Genomic DNA, 25749 nt, shown 5'->3' with positions numbered 1-25749 from the left:
ATATTTTTTTAATGTATTGTGACATCTTTTGGCAATGCTTTTAAGACACTGTTAGCTCGCATGCTGTAGACGGATTGCAGTCCACACTATATTTAGATTGAAAAGGTTGTGTTTGAATGAGAATTTTGGGACTTTTAGCATCGCCAATTTTTTGGGGGACACGGACTCATTATCTTTTTATTATGCACCAGAAGGTGAGGAGATGTGATCACCTGAATTTCTGGATTATTGTGAATGACCTCCATTTTACACATTTGGTCTGTTAAGGGAATTTTGTCAGTCCAGTGACAGGTACTTACAGGTTATAATTATTCAGGACCTCGAGAAATAATATATGTGGTAGTTATTTGCACCTTGTTAACTTTATTCTCGAAAATGTAGTTTTGATGATTTTTTAAAATATAAATGAAGATAGTTTACAATTATCATGTTTACAAACTACATATGCACTTCCTTGATATTGAGGATTTCCCCCACCCCCTACACTTTTAGTGACAGAATAGCCACACCCCTTTAGCATCATATTTGGCCCCACCCTCCCCCTCCTTATGGATCCTCAGGCTGTTTCCGAGCTTGAGCATCATAACAGAGCTTACACACCAAGCCAACATGCGGTTCATGCAGTTCCGTGCCAAGGATTGCTACTCTCTCGCACTATCCAAGCTGGAAAAGGTCCTTTTGCATTTTTGCATCTTTCTTGGTCTTGTTTAATCCGACCCGTGACTCTAACCTAATTTATTGTAATCTCATCACTCAGTAAGAATTACTGACCTCACTCACAATGGTTCCTCCGGGATGTCACTCACAATGGTCTGGGAAACTCAGCTTTTATTATGTGGAAGGAGCAGCTTCAGATTTAACCTACATGCGTAGCAAAGCCTGAACCAGAAGTCACCCAAACAGGCCATTTCAGGGATTGCTACTCAATGTTGAGCCTGATCAATGCAAGGGGCCATCTACATATATTATGTATACTGGTGGAGGATGAGTGTGGAGTTAATATGAGAAAAAACTTTTTATTTTTTATTTTTTATTTTTTGTATACCTTGGTCGAGGCTCGTATGAGAGCGAACACACAACTCAGAGCAAGGAGGCATGAGACAAGAGGGGCGGGAGTGGAAGGGACAAAACAGTGGGGAACAGACACATGAGGTGAACTGTGGAAGGGAGAGGGATGGGGATGGGACGGGGAACATGGCGAAGAGAAGATGGACATTTCAGGGACTTTCAGGAAGGAAAGCAGGAGAAATGAAGGAAGTGGGCTTGGGTGGATTATCGGGGGTAGAAAAGATCGAGGATTTGGATGGGGGAAGATAAGAGGTGGTGGTGAACAGCTGTTTTGAAAGCCTGGAGGGAAGAATGGGAAAGAATAGAATGAGGAAGTTTATTCCAAAGGCGGGAAAAAAGAGGAATGAAAGAGTGAAGATGAGCAGTGATCCGTGATTTTGGTAGTTTTACCAGAAGGGGGTTGTTGGCGGACCTTGAGCGCCCTGTGGAAATGTGGTGGGGACAAATCGCAGAGAGAGCAGGGGGGCAAGGCTGGAGAGGAGTCGGTAGAAGACAGAAAGACCACCGACCAACCTGCGGTGATTGAGTGAGAGGCCCAAAGACTCAGCTTCATTGCGGGAGATGCTGATGATCTTAAATGCCCTGGTTTCGACAGCGTGAAGCCGAGAAAGGTGGGAGGCAGGAGCACCAGCCCAGAGGGGAGAGCAGTACTCCATCAGGCTACGGACAAAAGCTTTGTAAGTGGTCAGGAGCTCAAGAGGGCCGAGGAAGGACTTAGCACGACGGAGGATTCCCAGTCGGCGACTGGCTTTTGAGGCGAGGTTGGAAATGTGACTTTCCCAGGAAAGGTCATGGCAGATAGTGAGACCTGGAAGCTTGAAAGAAAAGACTTCTTCCAGAGGATTGTTGAGAAAGTGGATGGGGGCGGGGGGGTTTGTAAACGGTCCTTTCGAAGAGACATAGTGAGAGTGTGAGATTTGTCTGGATTGAAAGACATGTTCCACGTGTTGGACCAGTTTGTGATTTTATCCAGATCTGCAGTGAGCGAAGAAGCTGCTGCTTGCCGGTCTGAGGGATGACCGATGGTACGGCAGAGGGTGGAGTCGTTGGCAAAGAGAAATAGAGGATTTTCCAGAGAGTCCGAGAGATCATTGATGGAAACCAGAAAAAGAACAGGGCCCAGAACGCTACCTTGAGGAACTCCAGCCTGCACAGGAAGAGGGGATGAAAGAACCCCATTTAGGGCCACACGTTGACTGCGACAGGAGAGGAAGTCTGCGAGCCATGAGTGGAGATGGCCTTGAATACCATGGGAAGAGAGTTTGGTGAGTAGGGCAGGGTGCCAGACTGTGTCAAAAGCACGTGATATGTCCAGGGATACGGCTCGGATTTCCTGTCTGGCATTGAGGACCTCCATCCATTGATGGGAGAGCAGAAGCAGCATATCCAGGGTAGAGTGACCTGGTCTGAAACCAAATTGATGATTGGAAATCAAGCCATTGGAGAAGAGGAAGGATTTCATGTCTGAAGCGATGATGGATTCCATCACCTTGCTGATGATTGGGAGAAGGCTGATTGGTCTGTAGTTACAGGGATCTGTTTTTGCACCTTTTTATGCAGGGCAGTGATGTTAGCAGATTTCCAAGCAGATGGCAGATGACCTTGGGCAAATGAGAGAGTGAATAGAACAGAGAGAGGGTGAGCAAGAGCAGAAGAGCAGGCTTTGAGGACACGTGGGCTGATGCCGTCTGGACCGGTTGCAGAATCTGACTCGAGGTTTGAAAGCAAGCTCTCCACCTTGTCAGGAGAAAAGGATACAGAGTCCAGGGACAGTTGGGTGCGACTGGGTAAGGTGGGTAGAGATAGTGATGGGTTTAGGACACAAGATTTAGCTGCAAACACCGAGTTTAGACATTCAGCTTTATCACGTGTGGAATCAGCAGTGCGGCCATTTGAGGTAAGGGAGGGGATGGAGGGGGAACATACACCAGAAACAGATTTGATTAAACGCCACCAGGATTTTGAGGAGGGAGAGAAGTTTGAGAGTTCAGACTTGAGATGAGAAAGACATTGTTTTCTGGTTCTCCTGAGGGTAGATACACACTTGTTCCGAGCTTTGTGGAAAGAACTGAGATTGCCCTCAGTTGGATTTGCTTTCCATGAGGCAAAGGCAAGTTGTTTCAGGACAACTGCCTCGCCACAAGCTTCAGTAAACCAAGGGCGGGAGGAAGGGTAAGACAACTGAACATGAGAGGGGATAAATCTGTGCATGAGGGAGAGCAAGTTTCTTTGAAAGAATTCCCAGGATGAGTTGATGTTTGAGAAAGTAGTGATAGGAGACCAGTCTGTAAGTTTGATGGCTGCTCGGAGACCCTGCCAGTCGGCTTGAGTGAAATGCCAGACTCGACGGCAGTGAGGTGGTTCTCTGATAACAGCCAGAGAGATGTCCACTTTGACAAGGACGTGGTCAGAAGAACCAATTGGAGCGAAGGAAGAGCAGCAGATATTGTCAGGGAAATTTGTCAAAATCAGATCCAGAAGAGATGGAGTACCATTGGTTGAGATCCGGGTCGGGAAGTTGACCGATTGAGTCAGTCCCAATGAGTCGCAGAAAGCTTTTGCTGAGGTGCCATGGCAGGTGAGAGAGGTACCCACACCTAGCCAACTGGCGTGATGACAATTGAAGTCACCACATAAGAGGAAGAGAGAGTTTGGATGAGAAGATAGAAGATGGTCCATGTTTTCGGATAGTGAGGTGTAGATGGAGTCATCACTGTTCGGTGCACGGTACAGTACACATATAAACATGAGGTGGGAGTGGAGGGGAAGCCGAAGCCAGAGGTATTCCTGGGGGTGTGGGGGAGTGAGAGCTACTTTGATTCAACTTTGATAAAAGGAAGGAAAGATGAAGGCTTGAAAAGAGGATTGTGGTATAGAGATGAGGATGGGTGGATGGGAGGTGGGAATGGAGGGTCAAAAAAGATACATTAGGGAAAGGGAGAATATGTTTTAAATCCTGTTACTCACTTTCACACATTTTGGTGCATCTTTGTGTTCTGGTCCACCTATTCCCCCTCTATCTGCTGCCAGTCTTTTTACCTCTTGTCAGGGGTTATTAGCACCAATAGCTCAGAGGTAACTCACTCACCTTTGGGTGGTCTACTCTGGACTTGATTTCTGATCTGACTAAAAACTACCAACCTGGTGCTTTGCAAACAGAGTGTCGCATCGATGAGTATGCCACCCTTCAGAGGGAGCATTCAGCCAGCTGACCCTCAGCATTCGTTCGTGGGCATTAGAGATTATAGGGTGCCTTTAAAAAAAGAGTAGGTTCTTGTATTCTGGAACTTTGTCAAAATTCGAAATTTGGTTCTCATGTGCAGGGCACGCATTGTTGGTATTGCTGCCCCTGAGTAATTATTCAACCAACAAATGGAATTCTTTATTCAAACCCAGTAGAATATGCATTTGCTGGAATAGAATCTTTCATCCTTTATCATTCAGTTCTTCCATGAGTGTTAATATGTGAATGGAAAATAAGGTTTGGAAAACTTAGGTGTAAGGGAGGGGGACAGGGAGGATTTATTTGTATACAAAGTTGAGGCTCGTGGAAGAGCTGGAACACAGAACAGACCAGAACAATAACTATAACTGCACTCAGAAGGGCACATACCTCCACCAGGCTGAACAGTTTTGTTCTGTATCTCACTGATTGGTCGGATCTGCATCCAGACCTGAACCAAAATCGAAACGGCTTGTTTTGGTCACTGAACCAACTCATCCAGCAAGTTTTGTAATAACCTATCCATAACCTTTTGAAATTTGATGCAATATGTCTTTTTTGGCCCTGTCTCTCACTTTATTTATCTTTTTGGAAAAGTCTAACTAAGGCTTGTAATGGAGCTCACACACACACACACACACACACACACACACACACACACACACACACACACACACACACACACACACACACACACACACACACACACACACACACACACCACAGCCATTGAGCTTTGGGGAAGTGCCGTCACTTCCAGGTCATAACAATGTCATTGACAATGTCATCACTTTGGGTATCAGCAAAGTCATAACAATGGCACCGCTTTTCTCACCGCACTCAGCGGGGCATTTCCTCGGGAGGAGTTTCCTCCTCCCCATGGATGCCAACCAATGGGGATTGTGCTCTATCCTTTTTTAAAGTTTAATGCTCTATGCTCTATCCTTTTAAATGCAGACCATCAAGCAAGGAAGCAGTACAAACCATTTTTAAAGGCTTTGGTATGACACTGCCAGGGTTTGAACTGGCGTTTGAACTGCCGACCTCACAGATTCGGAGCAGACACTCTAACAATTACACCACCGAGTCTGGTCAAAGTACAATGATACTTCATTGTAATTCTAAATTCTCAAATCAATTGTAAAGAAGCACTTAAAAAATTCCAGATACTCACCAAAATGTAATCAATTCGTCCTTGTCACACACCCAAGATATCCAACAAGTTTCATCCGAATCCATGCATAACTTTTTGAGATAACCTGCTAACAGACAAACAAACAGGTGTGAACACACAACCTCTGACCACCTTTGGTGGTGCAGTTAACAAAGTGGAAAGGGGAGAAACACATCAAGAACAAGGTAGAAGAACACAATGAAGGGACACTTAGAATAAGAACGGGCATGGAGAAGAACGAGTTCACAGGGAGGGCAAGAAGGACACATGTGGTGAGCAAGCTGGATTCAAGCTCAAACACAGGAAGAAGAGGAAGGTTAAAACCAGGGATGAAACATTAGTGGGGGGAAAAAAGAGGATGAGAGAGGAGAAAAGACAATAACCTAAAGAGGAAGGTGTCGGCTTGGGAAGGATTAATGAGGGTCGAAAATATTTTTGAGTATGAATGGGAGATGATGACCTGTGGTGGCGGTGAACAGCCATCTTGAAAACATACAGATTGAGATTGTGTGGAACATAAAGATGTGCGTGAGGAGAGGGGGAGGGAGAGCATGCCTGGGTGGTTGTGTATTATGTATGGTTCTTCATACATATAATATGTTGCTTGTTCCAAAGAGAAAGAAAATTATAATTTGCCCAAATGGGTTGTTCACTCGAGGGAAATTATCCAAAATGATGCTCCTCCATTAAATAGTTCCCATTACCCTGGGGATGTATCAAATACACCATCCAAGTTTTGCAACTATACCACACAGTGGCTTTCAGTGTGTACCTCTTTCTTTTAAAAAAATACTTCTCATCAACTGTTTTCTCATTTCGTGCCTTTCACAGGAGGAGAGAGAAAAAGGCTCGAACTTGGCGTTCATATTCCGACTGCCTTTTGCCGCTGGTCGGGTGTTCAGCATCAGTATGCTAGACACTCTGTTGTACCAGGTACAAGATGCAATAGAAGAAGCTAAATTCACTCAAGGAACAAATTTTATTCCAGGCAGTTGTAATAGCTGGGAGAGGGCTACATCGCCTCGCTTTTGTTTTTGGGGAAAAACATGGTATTTGTCAGGATTATTGGGCAGATGATAAATGTTCCCTGTGCCATTTCTAAACAACGAACAAAATCCAATATTAACCTCATGTTTCTACACCCCTGTCCTTAGTCCTTTGTGAAGGACTACATGATTCCTATTATACGACTCCTTTTGGGATTGGATACAACACCTGGCTCTGGCTACCTGTGCGCTGTAAGTGTCACTCGCCACTTTTATACTCCAATATGATAACTTAGTTCGTGATCCTGGGATCTAAGTTTCAGATTTCATATCTTGTGAAACCCCAGTTTACATCAAGGATGTGCTTCTGAAAAATGTGATGAATATCAAAATGACATCAATCAAAGCAATTTTTCTCATAAGAATTAATGGAACAAGGAGCAGATGCATTCTTAACATCACCACTTCAGGTACTATATTTTGATTTTTACAAATGAAATTACCCTTTTCTTGTTTAATGATAATTATATTGAAGTTTTGTTCTGTTCTTGCATATGGCAGCTTGGCTGCAAGGTAGCTATCATTTCTTGGAAGCACAGCTGTTCCACTGATGCTGTTCCCCTCTTCAAGTACACCAGTACTCATTTCACCGACCTCAGAAGGATGAGAGGCTGAGTCATCCCCATCTGGTGTTAATTTCAGCAGCCAACGGGGCTCAAACTCAGGACCCTAGGATCGTAAGCCAGACACCCTAGCCGCTAAGCCAACACCAGGCTTGACAGTTTTCGTCAAGTACAAATACGTATAAAAACAACAAAACAAGCAATAACCAGACATATTTAATAATATGAACCTCTTCCGGAAGCGGTCTAAGTTGGTGGTACGTCTTCTTCTTTCCTCCTTCCTCACTGGATGTCAGCATGTTTATAGATGGTACACATCGTAGTCGGAGGCAAACTTAATAACCCAGCAACATCAACGGCACGTTCACCAGCATACATTCGATGACTAACATCTAATTTCACTTCTAAGGTAACACTTTTCCGATGTCTCTTAGCCAATCAACAGTACAATAGATTTATTTTTGTGTGAAGCAAAGTGCAGTAGTTCTTTCGGCGATTTTTCAATCTTCCGATTTGGTACTTCCGCGATGTATTCTGTCATCTTTGTCCGTCTTGTAAGAGAATAAAAGGTATGGCTTTTAAGGCGACGTAAGTGTAAGTTGAGACAATGCAAATCAGGTAATGGTACGAATAATGTGACGACGTATTTGTGAAACGACGTGAAAAGGGGAGACCTAAATCAGGGTATTACTGTACTGTGTCGATTTGCCCATTGTCTATCTACGAGTATCTTTGTAATTCATGTGTAGCTGCACTCTTCCAATATCCTCATGCTCCATGCACAAGCTCCTTGAGCTTTCAGAAATGTTAAAATACTCATAAGTACTGTGATTTATCTCGACACTCCAAACAGGTCAAGGTGTCAGAAGAGGACCTGTGGATCCGGACTTATGGCCGGCTATATCAGAAGCTCTGCTCGTCAACTGGCGAAATTCCCATTGGCATCTATCGCACAGAAACTCACTCATTTTCAGCACATGAGGTTGCAACTTTTCTTATTGTTAATCCTTCCTGCTTAGTCTCCATCATCGTTCCCATCATGCATTTTATGTTTATCAATGCTATCTTACTTTGCAGATAACAACCTGCCAATTATATTTAACATTCTGGGTTTTTTTTACTTTTTCAATCATTTGTATTCATCCAATGATTGATTCTTCATTGCTTCCCACAATCTTTTTATTATTCTCATACAGTCTCAGGTCTCGATCAGCATAGACGATTGTGAGGATGCCCGGGAGAGTGGCTGCAGAGGCTTGTCAGCCCTCACTGGTGGTGGTGGCAGCTGTGGTGGTAGTGGTGGTAGCAGTGGAGGTGGAGGCAGTGGTGGTGGGGAGAGGTACCATCGCAGTTCCACGTCAAGTGACCCTACAGAACACCCTTTGCTCCGACGTAAGAGCATGCAGTGGGCTCGCAGGCTGAGTCGACGGGCCACTGGTCGGCCGGCTACCAAAGTGGCTGAAAGATTCAGCCAGGAGCGAATGACATTGTTCCAGCGCTCCGAAAGGCAGGAACTCTCCGAGCTTGTGAAGAACCGCATGAAACAACTTGGGCTTTCCACAACAGGTTACGGTAAGATTGCTTTGCCTTGGAAACTGTCAAGGTCATGTATTGGACAATCTTTCACGAAATGTCTTTGGGGTACAGTGATGGCCAAGTGGTGAGGCCCCTAGATTACTATTCCAGAGGCTGAAGCCAGTAGTTATGGACATTTGTATTCTCTGCATCTGGATAACAAGCTTGTCATGGGACAATATCCATGTCACAAAAGATTGTTGATTAAAAAAAACCTAGCTGTCCCACTAATGACATTCAGGAAGGAACTAATCTGCCAGCCTTTTTTGGTCTGTTCTCCATGTGATGCCAGTGCACACAATATGCTTGACCCAATGCCATCAGAGCAACTTGTTAACACTCACTATCACACAACGTCAGACTCTGGAGAGATTCTAAAATGTTACCGATGAAAAGACATCACTCAAGATCCTTGTGAAAAAAAAAAAGTTTGCATAAGTTGCATGTGAGGAAAGAAAGGTGACTTAGGAATATCGCTCCAGAGGCTCAAAGCTGAACGATACAATCATCAAATTCCAATTTTCTTCACATTCGCTTCGCAACGGACCAGAGCATATGGTGACTCAGCCATCCTCGGGTTGAGAATACCTCATTCGTTTTTGCCTAAATACACAGTACTTGTAAGGGTGCAGAGAAGCAATTCTTCTGGCTCGGTCATGGTTTTCCCTGCGAATTAGATGCAATGGTTCATGTTCTGCTAACATTATTGGGGATGGAGAGTGTGAAAATGCCATTGGAAATTGGAAACTTATGGATCAAATGAGATTGAAATAACTTTTTATTTTCTCTTTTACTGGGTCACTGCATTTGTCGAGCTTTGCAATAAGTATGATAATATATTTCCTTCGTTATTTTTTTCCTTCTTTGTCTCAGATAATACAACAAATGTCTCGATGACATTTGTTGTTTATTCTGTTCATTGTAATTGGCAGATCAAAATCTCTCCGAGCACTGATGCTTCAAATTCAGATGGTTATCAGAGGTAACTTCAATGGTGTGGTTAAAAAATATTGCTTGAGTTGTAATCCTGTTTCCTTCACCATTATCTCAACTAAAGATTCAAATTCAGTGGCATTGTGATTGAAGTGTCTCGTCTGAGTCTGGTCGGTTGAAGGTTTGAGTCAGACCCTGGCTGAGTCACACCAAAGATAAAAGATGGTGTGTTCTCCTTCCTCGCTTGCCACTCAGCATTTAAAGGGTAGAGCAGGAATAAACTCCATGAGTTGGCATCCATTGGGAGGATGAAATTCCTCCTCAATTGTCCTACTGAGTGTGACGAGAGAAACGACATTATACAGATGGTGTCCCTGGTACCCAGTGTGCTCTGCGAAGTGACCTCACCTGTCACCAAGCTCAATGGTTGTTGGTCTGAAATCAAGTGTGGTGTTGTTTCATGCAGCGTGTGTGTGTGTGTGTGTGTGTGTGTGTGTGTGTGTGTGTGTGTGTGTGTGTGTGTGTGTGTGTGTTTTGCAGCTTCACTAGGAACCTGAGACACTTTACATCAAAAAAAGAAAAAGAACAAACAGAGATTGCAGACTCTCGCCAGAACTTGTTTTGTGTGGTATTTGTGCAGTGTTGTGTAGTGTATTTTGTGTGGCGTCTGTGTAATGGTGTGCTATGTACTTAATAAGACACATAATTAGAACTGCCACATTATAACTGCTGGCAGGGATGACCGGGTACCAAGGCATCCCGCTTTGATGCAACCCCGCTTTGATTGGACACCTGACCCTGACCCATGACGTTTTAAAAATTATTAAATTGAATTCAGAATGGGATTAAAATATATTCAATTCAAATCAAATGGAAGACCAAATAGGAACAATCCTGCATTGAAGTAATCAGAAGGAACCCGAACAAACAAAAAGTAAAGATGAAGTCATCAGGATAAACCTGGATAGAATTCACATTTCAGCTGCTACTCCTCTACCCTCAAACACAGCCAGGCACAGCAAAGTGAGCCTTATTCAAAAGAAAAAAAAGAAAAAAAAAGAACCCAGATCAAAAAATTAAATAATTCTGGCTGCCAGACCATGCTTCCACACAAATTGAAATTTAAAACATGTATTCCCCATCAGTACTTGATCACAATTGTGAAGTTTCACATCGATTGATTAATCGGTTCCAGAGAAAACATTATTTAATATTTTCTTCAATCCAGTATGGCTGCCAAACCATGTGACCTATCAGTTATTCCTGAACAAACTTTTACAACCATGGCTTGGGGAACATTTGTGTGAAGTTCCCCTCGATCTGTCCAGCCATTCTGGAGAAGATGATTTTTATAGGTTTAAGGGTAAATCCAATATGACTGCCAAATTATGTGACCTATGACATCAAAGGTGTGAACCTTTTGTTCCTAATGGATAGGCAGTTATACTTGTAAACTTTTGCTTCAATCTGTTTCGCCACTTAAGAGAAGATTTTTGAAGGTTTTTTTGTTTTTTTTAAACAATATGGCTGCCGATTCACGTAACTGATGACGTCATCAATTTTTTTTTCTGTGCACCATTCTATCTTTAGATGACTCTCAAAATTTTTCATACTGATCTGATCAGATGTAGCATTCTACATGTGCAATTATGACATCATAATGAAGGAACCTATGATGTCATAAAAAAAATCACACTTATTCCCCATGAGGAGTACGTCCCATGTGCCAAGTTTCAATTTTTTCCTTGGTGTGGTTTCAGAGATACAAATGTCCAATTTTTTCCCATTTTTCCAAAATGGCTGCCATACCACATGACATATGATCTCATAATTCTAATTAAATCATTCCAAATGAGTAATCACCCCGATGGTGAAAATTTCTTCTCAATCCGACAAGCAGTTGCGAAGAAAAACACAAGTTCTGTGTAGACAAACAAACAGACAAACGGTCCCAAATGCAATACGCTCTCGCCTTTTGTGAGGTAACTCGAGAATTCATGGAACACCTTACCCTGTGCTGTCTTGAGAAAGAGGGATATGGGTGGGGTTATGCGTGGCAAATTTGATTGGCCGTGATGACGTAAAATACCGTAATATTTTGTCCAAGTACTGCTAAACGGAAGGGGTTTGGAAGTGTGAAAATGGTGATGTGTGGGCTGGAGTGTTCAACTATATAAATAAATTGAAATAAAATTAAGATTTCAAAGATTGTCGAAAAAAATATTAGGAAGCTTTCCACCATTGATGCAGCGTCTTTTACACCGTCTTATTTAACGCGTTATATTAGTGATTAATTCCGGTTGTTTGTGTCCTTTATGACATCACTAAAAACAGTGAATTTCCTTTTTGGAATGATGCTCAATTTTGTTTGACTGCCAGGCAGGCAGACCGAGTAAAACAATTATCTCACTCCTCTCTTGTGCATGTGCAGTCAGGACAAATTCAGATCCAAAATGCTGTTGAACTACAGGTTCGTTTTCCAATTCATGTTCTGATTTGTGTTCAAAATATAACACTCGATTGAAAGTACATTGTTCCTCGATCATAAACTGATGTTTGTGGACAAACAGAAGTGAACCAATTGCTTTACCCCACTTTTTGCTTCGTGTGTGCGAGTAAAAACAGGCTCAAGAGTGGATGCAAATCCTGAAGTGGAAGACTAAAAGGATAGCTTAGAATCATCGGCTTGTTTGACTAATCTATTTTGATCACAAGCACTGAGCACGATTTTAAAGGTGATCACATTAAGAAGATAAACTTCATTGCATGGAATCATTCAAAGTGTTATTGAGAATCCAACCCTTGGTGTCTAAAAATTGCATTTGTGATTTTGGCAACACAACATGAGCATCAATAATTTCGCTAAAACGAAGCTGTGATCGTTAACAGTGTAAGTGGTGTTCCATGTGGTTCCTTGATGTTTTGCCATCATAAGCTCAAGCCTGCAATTGAATGATTACAGCTTTGCCTGGACAGATACTCCGGCTCCACAAATCACCATAAAAACCCAATGGGCCTTTCATCATACCTAAAAATCAAATTGTCTTTTGAGCCACTAAAACGGAAACTTCTTCCCAAGCCCCCAGCACTCTTGCACTCTCTTGACTTAAAAATTTCCTTGTTCACACAGAAAGCAACTGAAATAAGTCTCCATCCTTATCTAAAATAATTTCTGTCGCTGTCATCTTTAATTTACCTCCTTTGGCACTGCTTGTACAACAACTCCCTGTGGCCACGTCACCATTCTCACTTGGAATTTGAGGTCTATGGTGACCCAGTATGCCTGGTGTTGGCTTTATGGTTAAGGTGGTGGGCTTATGATCCTAGGATCCTGAGTTCATATCCCACTCGGCTGTTGAATTAATACCAGGTAGGGTTGATTCTGACTGTCATCCTTCTGAGGTCGGCAAAATGAGTGCCAGCACACTGGTATCCTGTGTCGGAGTGGCGACCCATTCAGGATTGTGTCCAATAGCCAAGGAGACTGCGTAGGCAGCACTAACACTCTGCACAGAGTACGGTCCCAATGGATGGATCGTGACCCAGTGATGTATTAACTGATTCTGGAGCATTTTGCCATGCGATGCTGATATGTGGAATATTATGATGATTATTTACTCCTTTGTCTTGAAGGGCATAACCTGATGTTGGTCACACTGTGATGCACTGTCTGTGACTTTCATTTGTGACCCAACGTCCATCTTGGTCTCCCATATACCATATAGTATATATAATAAATATATATATATATATATATATATATATATATATATATATATATATATATATATATATATATATATATATATAATGCAAAATCAGTGTGCATGTTAAAACAATCACCGCATCAAGGACATCAAAATTCATGTTTGTGTGGATTGTGATGAGGTTAATGAACAGGACAAAGGGGGAGAGTGGAGTGTGGGTTAGGACATCTGCCTGAGCCTTTTTACCAAACAGGGTCTAAGGTTCATAGATTGGAAAACAAATCACACACACACACACACACACACACACACACACACACACACACACACACACACACACACACACACACACACACACACACACACACACACACACACACACTCACTATTTTCTATTTTGACCACTCCAATTATTATCTTACCCAATAATAATAACACCCACACTCCCCCTTTGTCCTGTTCATTACCCTCATCACAATCCACACAAACATGAATTTTGATGTCCTTGATGCGGTGATTGTTTTAACATGCTCACTGATTTTGAATAACAATGGAATTGTTAGTTTGCCTCTGTTTTTTTTTTGGAGAAACATTGTCTTGAGGATGCCATTGAAAGGTTATCCAAGCTCACCAAATTCAACCATGTGTCCAATGCCTCTTTCGAGCAATTGTTGGACCACGAAAAAGAAACAGGTTCCAAATAATGATTTATTAATAAAAGTTGTTATCTGCAATTGTTTTCATGTCAACATGCCCAATTGAATGTTTAGAATCATACATACTTTGTATGTAAGCACAATTATAGCTATTAGAGCTGACCTATTAGGTTGAACTTATGTGACGGAATAGTTCCATGAATTTCCAAAAATCAAGGAATACCAAAAGATCAATTATAAAGAGCAGGAGAGGATCTTTCATTAAAGGTTTCTTCGGGGGGGGGGGGGGGGTCTAAATCAAAAATGCAGAAGAACTGCCAGGACTGCAGAAATATAGATTTAAGAAAGCAAAGGCACTGATTCCATGGCCATTGGACCTGCAGGATATTGTTTCCAAATGGTAGTGTTGGTCCACAAAGCTTCTGAGCTGTTGCATGTTGCCAAAGCCAATAAATCTCTACCGTGAGGATCGACGTCCTGTGATTCGCATAAGCACACCATGTACCCACCATAGTTTGATTCGAGAGAATTTTATGTACTGTACATAGTCCCTTACCTATACCCCTGGGCACTCACCTGGTAGATTAATGATTCTGAGGAAGAAGTCTATGTGGGACAGAATTAACAAAATGTACCGATGAGCAAATGTTGTTGCAAATACCTATTTTGGGGGCAACTAATGAAATTCATGATTCAATAAAATGAAACCTAACCCAACCCTGCCTCTTACTTGCAGGTTAGTGTGTTTCCTTCCACCCCCTCTCTTTTTCCAGTTCATTCATTCACTAGCCTGGTGTTGGCTTTATGGTCAGGGTGGCTGACTTAAGATCTTTGGGTCTTGAGTGCAAGGCCCTGTCAACTGTTGAATTAACACCATGTGGGTTGACAAAGCTTGTCATCCTTCAGAGGTCAGTGAAATGAGTACCATGGTGCTGGTAACAGGGGGCATTGCATCAGCGGCACAGCCCTGCCCCCAGAAAATGATGCAACCAAGCAGCCACAGGCTGCATAGAAATAAATAATTAATCAACTTGCTTGTTGCGCCCAACTGTTGTCCTTACTATCACCTCAAACCCTCAGCCAACTCACTATTCCATGAGCCTCGATCTTGTAAAGAAGAAAACCTTGATCTCCTTTGTGCGCCTTTTAAATGTTACTTCTTTCTTACAGATGAATGTTCATTTTATTCTCACATTATTTCATTTTATGACAATTTTTTTTCATGCTGTGTTTTTGTTCTTCTTTGTTGCTGTTTCTTTGCTTTTGTTCGAAAATGGTGTTTTGTTTGTTTCAACAGATGAGATGAATGAAAATCAAAACACGCTTTCCTACGTGCTCATTAACCCTCCACTGGACGTACGGCTCGAGCTTCATGACATTGTGTAAGGTGACACGTTTATCTGATTACAAGGTCTTAAAAAAAAATTCAGAATGTTTTAAAATTGCAGAAAGAAATCTTGGACATCCTCCAATTGCATGTCCTTTGTTTCAAAGGAGTTGTTTTTGTATCCTCGGACCTCATCAAGAGGGACCGTCCTTTAGACAAATTTTGCTGTAATACAAAGGTGTGCCAAAAAAAGAAAACTATATAAACAATCCACAACACATTCATTTTTTAAATTGAATTCCATAAAACTTCAGGAATATGTGCTACTTTTTGTGTGACGGAGGTGTACCGAATATCAGAACCGTAAGTTGTAAGACTTTAGTTTGGCACTCGGTCGATCACATGCTCCACATGTCCACCTCTGCACTGAATACAGATTTGAACACGACGGGTGAAGTTGTTGATTGTGCACTGACATTCAGCAAGTGCAATGGACCGAATTTTCTCTGTAATTGCTTGTTTCATCTCAACGATGCTTCCAGGTTTATCCTTGCACACATTGTCTATAAAAATGTATTTTTTTTTGTATACACTGTTGAGGCTCATACGAGAGTTAACACACAAACGCACAACAAGGGGAGCAGGAGACAAGAGGGGTGGGAGAGTGAAAGAAAAAACAGTGGAGAACATGAGGAGATCTGTGAAAGGGAGAGGGATGGGGTGGGGTGCAGGGTAAACAAGATGGATACTACAGGGACTTTCAGGAAGGAAAGCAGGGAATTTGAAGGAGGTGAGTTTGGGGTGAATTAGCAGGGGTAGAAATTATCATGGTTTTGAATGGGGGTAAGAGATGGTGGTGAACAGCTGTTTTGAAGACCTGGAGGGGGGAGTGGGTTTGAAGAGAGTGTGGGAGTTTGCTCCAAAGGTGGGGAAAAAGAGGAATGAAAGAGTGAAGGTGAGCAGTGATTCTTGATTTTGGTGGTTTTACCAGAAGTGGGTTGCTGGCGAACATTGAGCGCCCTGCAGAAATATGGGGGTTGGGGGGGGAGGTCAGGGAGGAGACAGTGGACGACAGACAGACCACCGACCTGCCTGCGGTGAGAGAGTGAGAGACCCAAAGACTCAGCCTCACCACGGGAGATACAATCATCCTAAATGCCTTGGTTTCCACACTGTGAAGCAGAGAAGGGTGAGAGACAGGAGCACCAGCCCAGAGGGGAGAGCAGTACTCCATCAAGCTGCGGATGATGTGGTCAGGAGTTCAGGTGGGCTGAGGAAGGACTTTGCACAACGGAGGATGCCCAGTCTGTGACTGGCTTTGGAGGCCATGTTGGAAATGTGGCCTTCCCAGGAAAGATCATGGCAGATAGTGAAATCCAGAAGCTTGAATAAAAGGAAGGACTTCTTCAAGAGGATTGTTGCGAAAGTAGATGGTAGGTAGATTGGCAGAAGAAGGAGGAAGAAGAGAGTCAGTACAGGAAGTCACATGGTCACGTGGGGTACAGCGTGGGGTAACAGTTTTTTTTTTTTTAAGACATGAAACAGAGGGTATAGTTGAGAGGGATAGAAGGCGGGTGGAGGGAAAAGTGGAGAAAATAAAAACGGGTGGTATTCAGGAGAAAATACAATAAACACGATCGCGCACATGAACGGGAAGAAGGGTTGGCCTCATGGAAACCTGATATGAAAAGACGTCAAAAACTCCACAATTTGCATGAGTGTGAACAGAAGACCAACCGAGAAACACACAGTAAACATAGAGATAACTAGAAGAGCTCTCAGTAGAGTGCATACCTCTGCCATAATGCCTGATCCACGAGTACATATCGGGCCCAATACATTTTTGAAATATCGTGCTAGGTATTGTTTTTGGCCACGTCTCTCAATGGTGAATAATCACTTTAAAAATTAAATAATTCTCGTATCCAGATCCGCATCCGGATCTTCACCAAAATCGAATCAATTTGTCCGAGCCAAACACCTAACCTGTCCACCAAGTTTCATCCGAATCCGTCTACGACTTTTTGAGATATCGTGTTGTATATCAGTTTAGCATTATCTCTCAATGGTGAAGAATCACTTAAAAAATTATCAGATCCAGATCCGGATCTTCACCAAAATTGAAACATTCTTCCTTTTCACATACCCAACCTGTCCACAAAATTTGATCCGGATCCGTCCCCAACTTTTTGAGGTATCCTGCACACAGACAACCAAACAAACAGAAAGTGGTGAAAACATAACCTCCACCTTCGGTGGCGGAGGTAACAAAATGACAGTAAAAAGGCGACAAAAAGGACCGGAAAACTTATCTTTGAGAAAGTCGGCAGAGACCTTGAAGCAAAACCGCCACCGTCGCTCAAGAGATAAATCTATCACCAAAGATTAATAAAATGTAGTGGGCACAGATCAAGGTAATGTGTAGACGACTCGAATTTGAAACAGCGTCCAATCACTCTCTCACCAAAATGGCTTATTACCCACTCATGGAACTCAATTGCGGTGTGAGGGGTTGCCACATCCTGCTGAAGCCATTGTTCTTCTCTTCGAAAGCTTATGTTACCAAAAGCAGCCCAGAACTCATTCAGCACTTTAATGTAGCACTCAGAGTTGATGATAATGGCATTACCATCCTCATCTTCGAACCAGAATGGTCCAATGATGCCATGCTTGCTCATTGCACACCTGATTGTGTACTTGACTGAATGTAAGGGTCTCTGGCAAACCTCGTTGGGTGGTACTGTGCTCCAGTCTACTAATGCTCCAGAAGACATTTTTCCTTGAGTTGATTTGGCCATTAAGAAAAAAGTGAGCCACGTCATGGAGAAGCAAATGTCACAAGTGAATAAAAAAATTTATGCTGAATAAAAAAAAGCAATGTATTGATGACAAACTACAGTCTAAGAAAGGTTTTAAACAAGATAGGGATGATGTTGGTTTAGAGAGAAGCTCACAGTATTGCCGTCACATTACAAGAAATGCTCAAAATAATTACTGTGGATGAACAATAGAATGAACAATATCAAAGTGATCATGCTGAAGCCTGATGTATACAACCATCTCCATGACATTTTCAGGAAAATTGTCATCAACATGCAAAGGGGACCTTACCCAATCCATACTCTCGCTGTTGTACACATACACTGGGGGTATTGAGCAAATGTGCTCGAGTAAGAATTTTGTTTTCTGTACCTCAATACCTGCCCTGTCCATATAATAAGCTCTTATGCAGGCTTCAACACTGGACACATCAGTGGAAAGTATGAATGTCTCAATATCAGACATGTGTGAGGCAATTGCAGAACGCACAGCTCCATGTTTTTTTTTGTGAGCCAGTGATGATATGTGCAAATGAGCAAAATAAACAGTTAACTCTAATTAATTGAACATTGACCACTCCACTCGATGCAGTATGCCAAACAAAGATGAAAGGTACACTAAATGTCAGTTCAAATATTTATTCAATTCAGAGTTATATTAAACAAGCCGGGATGCGACGATGGTTTGCGGGCATTATTGAACAATGCCACGATATAGTAGACCAGCCAAGGACCAAAATTGTGACTTTTACCTGCATGGAATGTTAATAGCCGGCACTCATGCTAAATCAATTAGTCATAGGTCAGACAGAAATATTAGGGTGGATGCCACTAAAAATTTTGACCTTAAAGGTTATTTCAAGGTCATTTTGTGCCCCAAAAAGGTCAAATTTCAAAGTCATCCAAATATAGTCATGTAATATATCAAAAGAAAGGTATGGAAGAGACAAACCGTTTGGTACTATTTTTAGGTCAGAATATTGATATCAGAAGTAGGTCATATCGGTCAAAGTCCACCCTAGTATAATAATATATAGTCCACCCTAGTGTAATACCGAAAAATAGTCAGGAAAAAATACTACTACTTTTATATAATATTTATTTAAATTGCCAAGAATTAATATGTACAGATGCATCTTTTGAAGTATTATTAAAAACAAATAGCATTAGAATATCAAATTAGAACAAATGAATATATTTTTAAACAAAAATTTGATGTGTATGCAATATGTATTTGACAGAAATAGTGTTCAGTCTGATGGATTACAACAGTCAATAGAATCGCAACCACAGGCATTTGTACATTTCATATTGTTTTTGAAGCAGGTGCATCTAGCAGTGTTGCACTTCGTTTTACAAGAGCAGTTCAGAAGTTCGAGGCAGGACAATGGTACAGGAGGTAGCCTGGTCCATTGAGGTTTCAGACAACCTGACTCCTTCTTCCAAGCATCTGGAGGCAATGTCACAACAATAGTTTCCATCTCTGCCTGAAGCCAAATCTTGGCCTGGTAGTTGGCGCATTGCACATGAAGCTCCAAAGCATCACGTGTTGGAGGAAGCCGTTCCAGGCCTGTCTTGGCTTTGCTGAACATGTTCAATCTTGCACTATCAATTGTTTGCAGCCCTGGACTTCAACCGGTCCAAGCTCACCATCACGGCCAATCCCTTCTACCAGTCGTGGGTTTTTCAAAAAAAAATTCCAGCAGGTCTTTTTTCCATATCAACTGAATGAAGAGGTTGTGTTGCAACCTGTGAGTGCGTGGAAACTCAAGAGGTTATTCTTCACTGCATCAGGAAATTTTTTGCCACTTGATGAATGGGAATGCACTTCTGCTTCTTTGCAGTCCCAGAGATCATCCAGACTTCACTTGCTTTAGGGGCGGTGAAGTGCAAAAGGAGAAGCATGACATCAGTATCTCTGCACTTCACAAGAATTTGTTGATAGCCCAAATCCACTGCTTCAGAGGCATGAAGAATCAACCTTGTGTCTGCTTCTTCATGATTCCCATTAAGTTTGAGGTCATCTTTGGATCTCCTGGTTGATTTTGCCCCATTGTGGTCCAGGAATCCGCCTCCAGTTACCATCTCGTATTCTTCTGGAAAATCTTTGGTTTTCTGGATGATCATTTCAGAGAGGAAATGTGCCAGGTCTGCCTTGTTTTCATCCAGAGCAACAAATTGGCTCCAAACATGAGGCAGTGGAACATCTGGTCCATCTATCAGCTTTCGAATAGGCTTCTTCTTGTTCACTCATTTTGATCTGGTAAAAGATTTGATTGAATCCCCACCCAGATAGCGACCAAACACAATGTCAACTCGTGTCGTGTTATCTCCAAAATAACGTGTCACTGAGCGAATAAAAGCAGCAGCATAGTCTACAAATATCTGACATTAATGAGGCTTTGCCATAGCTTGGACGAATGCATGACCATCAATAAGAAAACAAGTCTTCATGTCAGATTCTGGAAGTTCTGAAGCTGTTTCAATTTTGTTCATCAAAACACTGATCAGTTCTGCTTTATTTGTTGAATTCATCTCTCCTCCAGTGTTTGCCAAGGAGAGTGGGATTGGTGACAGTTCGTGTTTCAGGATATTTGTCATTTCCACTGTTCTACCTGCAGTCACCGCATTCAAAAGACGTTGAAGCAATTTTCGGTCTGCTTTAATAGTCTTGTGGACATTCTGTTTACTTGAGACAGTCACGCTGTAGATACTTGCAAATGTTTTGGACCGAATTTTTGGGAGTGCGTCATGAAATCCCACTTTTTGATCCACTAATCGCTCTGTCACATTAGTGAGCATTTGCCTCGCCTCTTTCCTCTGTCTTCAGCAGTCAGAGGATCATTGGCTATATATTCTGGAACTGTATCCTTTGTTGCCAGTGCCACCAGGGGTATGCTTGACTCAGAAGAACTAGGTGGTTCATTTTCAGATTGTGTGTGAACTCTGAAAACATCAAATCTTGTGAGCTGTGACACCAATTTTCTCTTGTGAGTTGCCAAATCGAATTTATTTCACTGAATTAACCGAATCTAAAGGCGCTGTCACACCTTGACGATTTGGCCAGCAATGGCAACGTATAAAAATGGATGTAAAACGTTTGCGTACGCTGAAATTTTGATGTTTTTTTTTAAAGTTTTGGTCGTATTCATAACGTGTTGATCGTATGCATAACATATTAGTAACGGGCACAGAACGTTTCGTTGTCTTCAAGATAATTTATACGAACGAATGCTTAGCCTGTTGTCGGCGTTCACAACCTATGCACAACGATAGTTTAACTTAGGCATAGCACGCTGCACGTATCGCCGACGAACTCGTGGCGTAGCCTGTTAAAAACCTGCCGCACGCCGATTTAAATCATAACCGCCTGAGAATTGGAAGTGTCAACATCGCAGTCACACCTTGACGATTTAGCCAGCGTATGCCGACCTATGAAAAATGTGTCTAAAACGCTGGCACACGTCGAATACGTTATGGGTAAGTTGTGTATACGTTAAGAGCACGCTGAAAAACGATGAAGTACGCTGTCATATTTCATGGTACGTTTTGTACTTCGTGAAATTTCAAGCATGCTGAAAATTTTACGACGTACTCGCCGTATGGCTCACACGTTCCGCTACGCTGGGAATAAGTTGTAGGCACGTTACGCAATCGTTGACACGTCGACACAAGTTCCTTGTAAGTTACTCATAAGTCGAAACACGTCGAGGTAATGTTTAGAATACCCGGAACTTATTTTCTCTGTCAAGGCACATTTTCTTTTTTTCTCCTTGGCTCCGTGAAGGCACGTGACAAAATATCTGAAGTTGTTGTTGTTGTTGTTTTTTATTATTATTATTATTATTTTTGTAGTCCATCACGAATTTTAAAATATATTCAGACATTTGCTTTTAAGTTTCAACGTCGACGTGACAATATCCTCAAACAGAAAATATTCACAGAGGAGGAACTAAGAATAAGACATGAGCAAACTAAAGAGGCAATCGGACGTGACGTAATGGCACGTGATGAAATATCGGAAGTTATTGTTGTTGTTGTTTTTTTTTAACGCTGCCAATACGCCATTATACGGTAGCTGTAAATTAGAAACATGTTCAGTAAGTTCTGTGGTCGTCCGGAAGACGTCAATAAAATACGTCTACATACGTCAATATGTGTTGGAGGTACGTTACACATAGGTTCAAAGCACGTTACTCATAGGTTAGAAATAAGTTTTGGGTACGCTAAGTATTACCTCGACGTGTTTCGACTTATGAGGAACTTACAAGTAACGTGCCTCGACGTGTGTCAACGATCGCATAACGTGCCTCGACGTGTGTGCAACGATGGTGTAACGTGCCTACAACACGTTACTCATAGGTTAGAAATAACGTTTGGGTATGCTAAGCATTACCTCGACGTGTTTCGACTTGTGAGTAACTTACAAGTAACGTGTGTCAACGATCGCATAACGTGCCTACAACTTATGGCCAGCATAGCAGAACGTGTGAGTCATACGCTGGCATACGTCGTAAAATTTCAAGCATGCTAAAATTTGAGGACAACCACAAAGTACAACGATGAAAGCCAGTGTACTACAACGTATGGCAGTGTTTTTCAGTGTGCTCTTAACGTATACAAACTTACCCATAACGTATTCGACGTGTGCCAGCGTTTTAGCCCAATTTTGCATACGTCAGGCATACGTTGGCTAAATCGTCAAGGTGTGACAGGGCCTTACCAGAGTGTTCAGTTCCTCAATACCGACCTCAGGCTTGTGCACCTCAAGTATCACATGGTGCACAACTTTGAAGTTGCACAATGAATCCAATTTCATTTGTGATTTGTTTTTTCACTAGATAATTTGTACTTCGTCCTTTACCAACCCCTGTTGAATCGTGTCCATTTTCCTTATTCCATGAAATTGTATGAAATTAATGTTTGTCACTAATCTCTGAGAGCGTAAAATTCCCTTGTCTTTGTAGGTACCTAATTCGTCCTGATCCTCTGGCGCAAGTATCACATGGTGCACAGAGTCGCCGTGCAAGCAGTCTCATGGACCCACTTTGTGGAGACACAAAACTTTGAGTCAATTTCTTTCTCTTTGTCCATTTCTGTTTTCTGCAAGCATCTCAGTAAAAAAGAAGAAAATAATGAATATCCGAGGAACTGAACACATTTCCTCAAATTCAGGAAGCCCAACAAGTGATTGGTTGCTTTGTCGACCTCATCACATTCATGCACAGCTCTTTGGATAAATCCACGACTTTTAGCTGTGCTTGTCTGAGTACCAGCCAGCTCTTTGTGACCACAAAGAAACATTATATACTGCCCATCATGACTTGGGGAAAAACTTTATCGAAAAAGAGACTATGATGTAAGTTTATTGATGCTGGACTCTGTTACGGTTTGTCGAATGCTTACATGTATTACCTTCAACCTGTGTTTGCATTTGTATTTGTTAGGCCTCAATGTGCCATAATGGTGAGCTGTGAAAGATTTTAGACTTTGGTGAAGATTGTCACAATATTGAGCACAAAAAAACGACTATTGAAGACTAAGAAAGCTCATTTAATATTTTTCAATGAGTGTTTAACTTCATCACCTTGAACGCCTTGAGAAGAACCAGAGAACATTGAAGCCTTGGATCCAAAGTCGCACCTAAATGTTTGCATCATATTCACTTATGTTGTCAGGTAACAAAAGATCCATTTTGAGGTCTTTATTTGACCTCAATGCTTTGTAATTGAATTTACAGTTTTGGTTTTGGTTCTTGATGGTGGCCTTCATGGCTTCGGTTTTGTGTCAATGACTTTCTGGTCCATTTGTTTCTGCATAAGTTGAATTGTTAATCTGCTGCTGTCAACCACGATGGGCACACATGCTGAAAGTCTGCCTCTCAAGTTATTTATGTGCCTCAAACAGACATACAATGCTGAATCTGTGTCCCCTCTTTCCTTGTAGTGGGGCAACTTAGCTAAATATAGCATAACAATTGTGCATTTTGTGAGGAAAGCACCAAATTTGGCACACGAGTCGCCGATCATATTATGAACAGATTTGGATATTGGGCCATCTCAAATTCAGCCGCTGATGGCTGTGACAGCCATTTTACACTGCCATCAAAAATTTTGAGATGGCCCAATATCCAAATCTGTTCATAATATGATAGGCTACTAGTGTGCCAAATTTGGTGCTTTCCTCACGAAATGCACAATTGTTATGCTAAGTTACCCCACTATTGTCTCTTTTCTTATTCTTTGACTGTCTGTGTCTCTCTGTCTCTCTGTCTCTCTGTCTCTCTGTCTCTCTGTCTCTCTGTCTCTCTCTCTCTCTCTCTCTCTCTCTCTCTCTCTCTCTCTCTCTCTCTCTCTCTCTCTCTCTCTCTCTCTCTCTCTCTCTCTCTCTCTCTCTCTCTCTCTCTCTCTCTCTCTCTCTCTCTCTCTCTCTCTCTCTCTCTCTCTCTCTCTCTCTCTCTCTCTCTCTCTCTCTCTCTCTCTCTCTCTGACTCTATCTCTCTCACTCTCTCTTTTATGCTCTCTTATTTTTGCTTTTGTCTTTATTTCTTTTGTCTCCCCTTTTTCTCTCTCTCTTAAATGATTGTGATGAAACTCGAGACCACTTTTGCACAATTGAGAAGGCCTATGCCCACCACCTCCTCAGGAGTGAACTCTAACTCACTGTTGACACAAAGCAAAGAAGAAACATTTGTACTTTTCTTTGACCACAGAATGACAAAATGGGATTTTGCTTGAAAGCTGCTTGATTGCATGGGCAGCAAACCCTTATTTCGGATGCAGATACAACCAGTTACGAGAAGGTCACAGACGGGGTCACACAAACTGTGGCACCATTGCGGAACTTCGACGAGTGTCTTCGAATTCCGCCAGCATCGATGTCTTCATTAATCCCTGCCACGAACATGCGACTTAGTTGGACATACTCGTACTTCTACATGATGGAGATCCACCCCAAACGTGACTTTTGTAGGTACTTGCTCACGGGGCCTTGTGGTAAGAAGTGTGACAGTGGCTGTAATGTTTAGCACTAATCTGTGTGCGGTTTAACTTCCGACATCTTGTTGAAGCAATTACGAGTGCCAAGCTGTTTGTTTCTCGCCAAAAGCCAGTTTTGAAATTCGACCAACAATGCATGTAGAAGTTAGCTCTTTCTCTGTGCTTGAACCATATATCTTCAGTCTCGACCAATGTTTTTCATGTTTGTGCTTATTGTAGACTTTGTACTATATCGGTTTTGTACGGTTCTGCATGGATGAGGTGACAAAGTCAGTGTCAGGTCCTTATATTTGTACTGGATTTTGAAAGATGTTTGTATTTTTCCTACACATGCATTGTGCTATTTATAAAAACTGTACCAAAATTAAATACACTTTTCAGACATTTTATCAACAACTACTTTTGATATGATGTTGTTCACGATCTCTCAAACAATATTTGTCATAAAAAAATGGTCCACAGTTAAGATTTGTATAACTACTTAGTTATTTTTCCAAGTATCTAACTAAAGAATATGCAAATATGTCCAATTAAAATTGAGGTCTTGTGGATGCTGTGAATAGTTCTGTCTTCATACTTATATGGTGCTCGGTGCCTTTAGATGGTAATTATCCCTTTGAAACCTGAGCCTTTGGACGTTTTGCTCCCCCACACTGGGCT

General features: G+C 42.0%; 1 protein-coding gene across 5 annotated transcripts in view; it reads left to right on the top strand.

Annotated features, from left to right (window-relative positions):
* The window catches only part of LOC147012792 (potassium channel subfamily T member 2-like), a 316478-nt gene extending 291256 nt beyond the window's left edge, over positions 1–25222 (top strand). For all 5 annotated transcript variants that reach the window (XM_085853982.1, XM_085853980.1, XM_085853985.1 and 2 more), the window contains 7 exons: positions 561–672; positions 6297–6398; positions 6620–6703; positions 7928–8056; positions 8271–8646; positions 15243–15327; positions 23059–25222. In XM_085853982.1, coding sequence (XP_085710108.1) covers positions 561–672; positions 6297–6398; positions 6620–6703; positions 7928–8056; positions 8271–8646; positions 15243–15327; positions 23059–23161 — 991 coding nt within the window. In that variant the 3' untranslated portion in view covers positions 23162–25222. The remainder of the gene's footprint in view (positions 1–560; positions 673–6296; positions 6399–6619; positions 6704–7927; positions 8057–8270; positions 8647–15242; positions 15328–23058) is intronic.
* Positions 25223–25749: the final 527 nt, after the last annotated feature.

This window comes from Eptatretus burgeri, chromosome 14 (genome assembly GCF_056783735.1).
Source record: "Eptatretus burgeri isolate ZD-2024b chromosome 14, Ebu_testis_v1, whole genome shotgun sequence".
Lineage (NCBI taxonomy): Eukaryota > Metazoa > Chordata > Myxini > Myxiniformes > Myxinidae > Eptatretus > Eptatretus burgeri.
The sequence above is the reverse complement of the archived record's forward strand: the minus strand, read 5'-3'. Positions and strand labels throughout refer to the sequence as shown.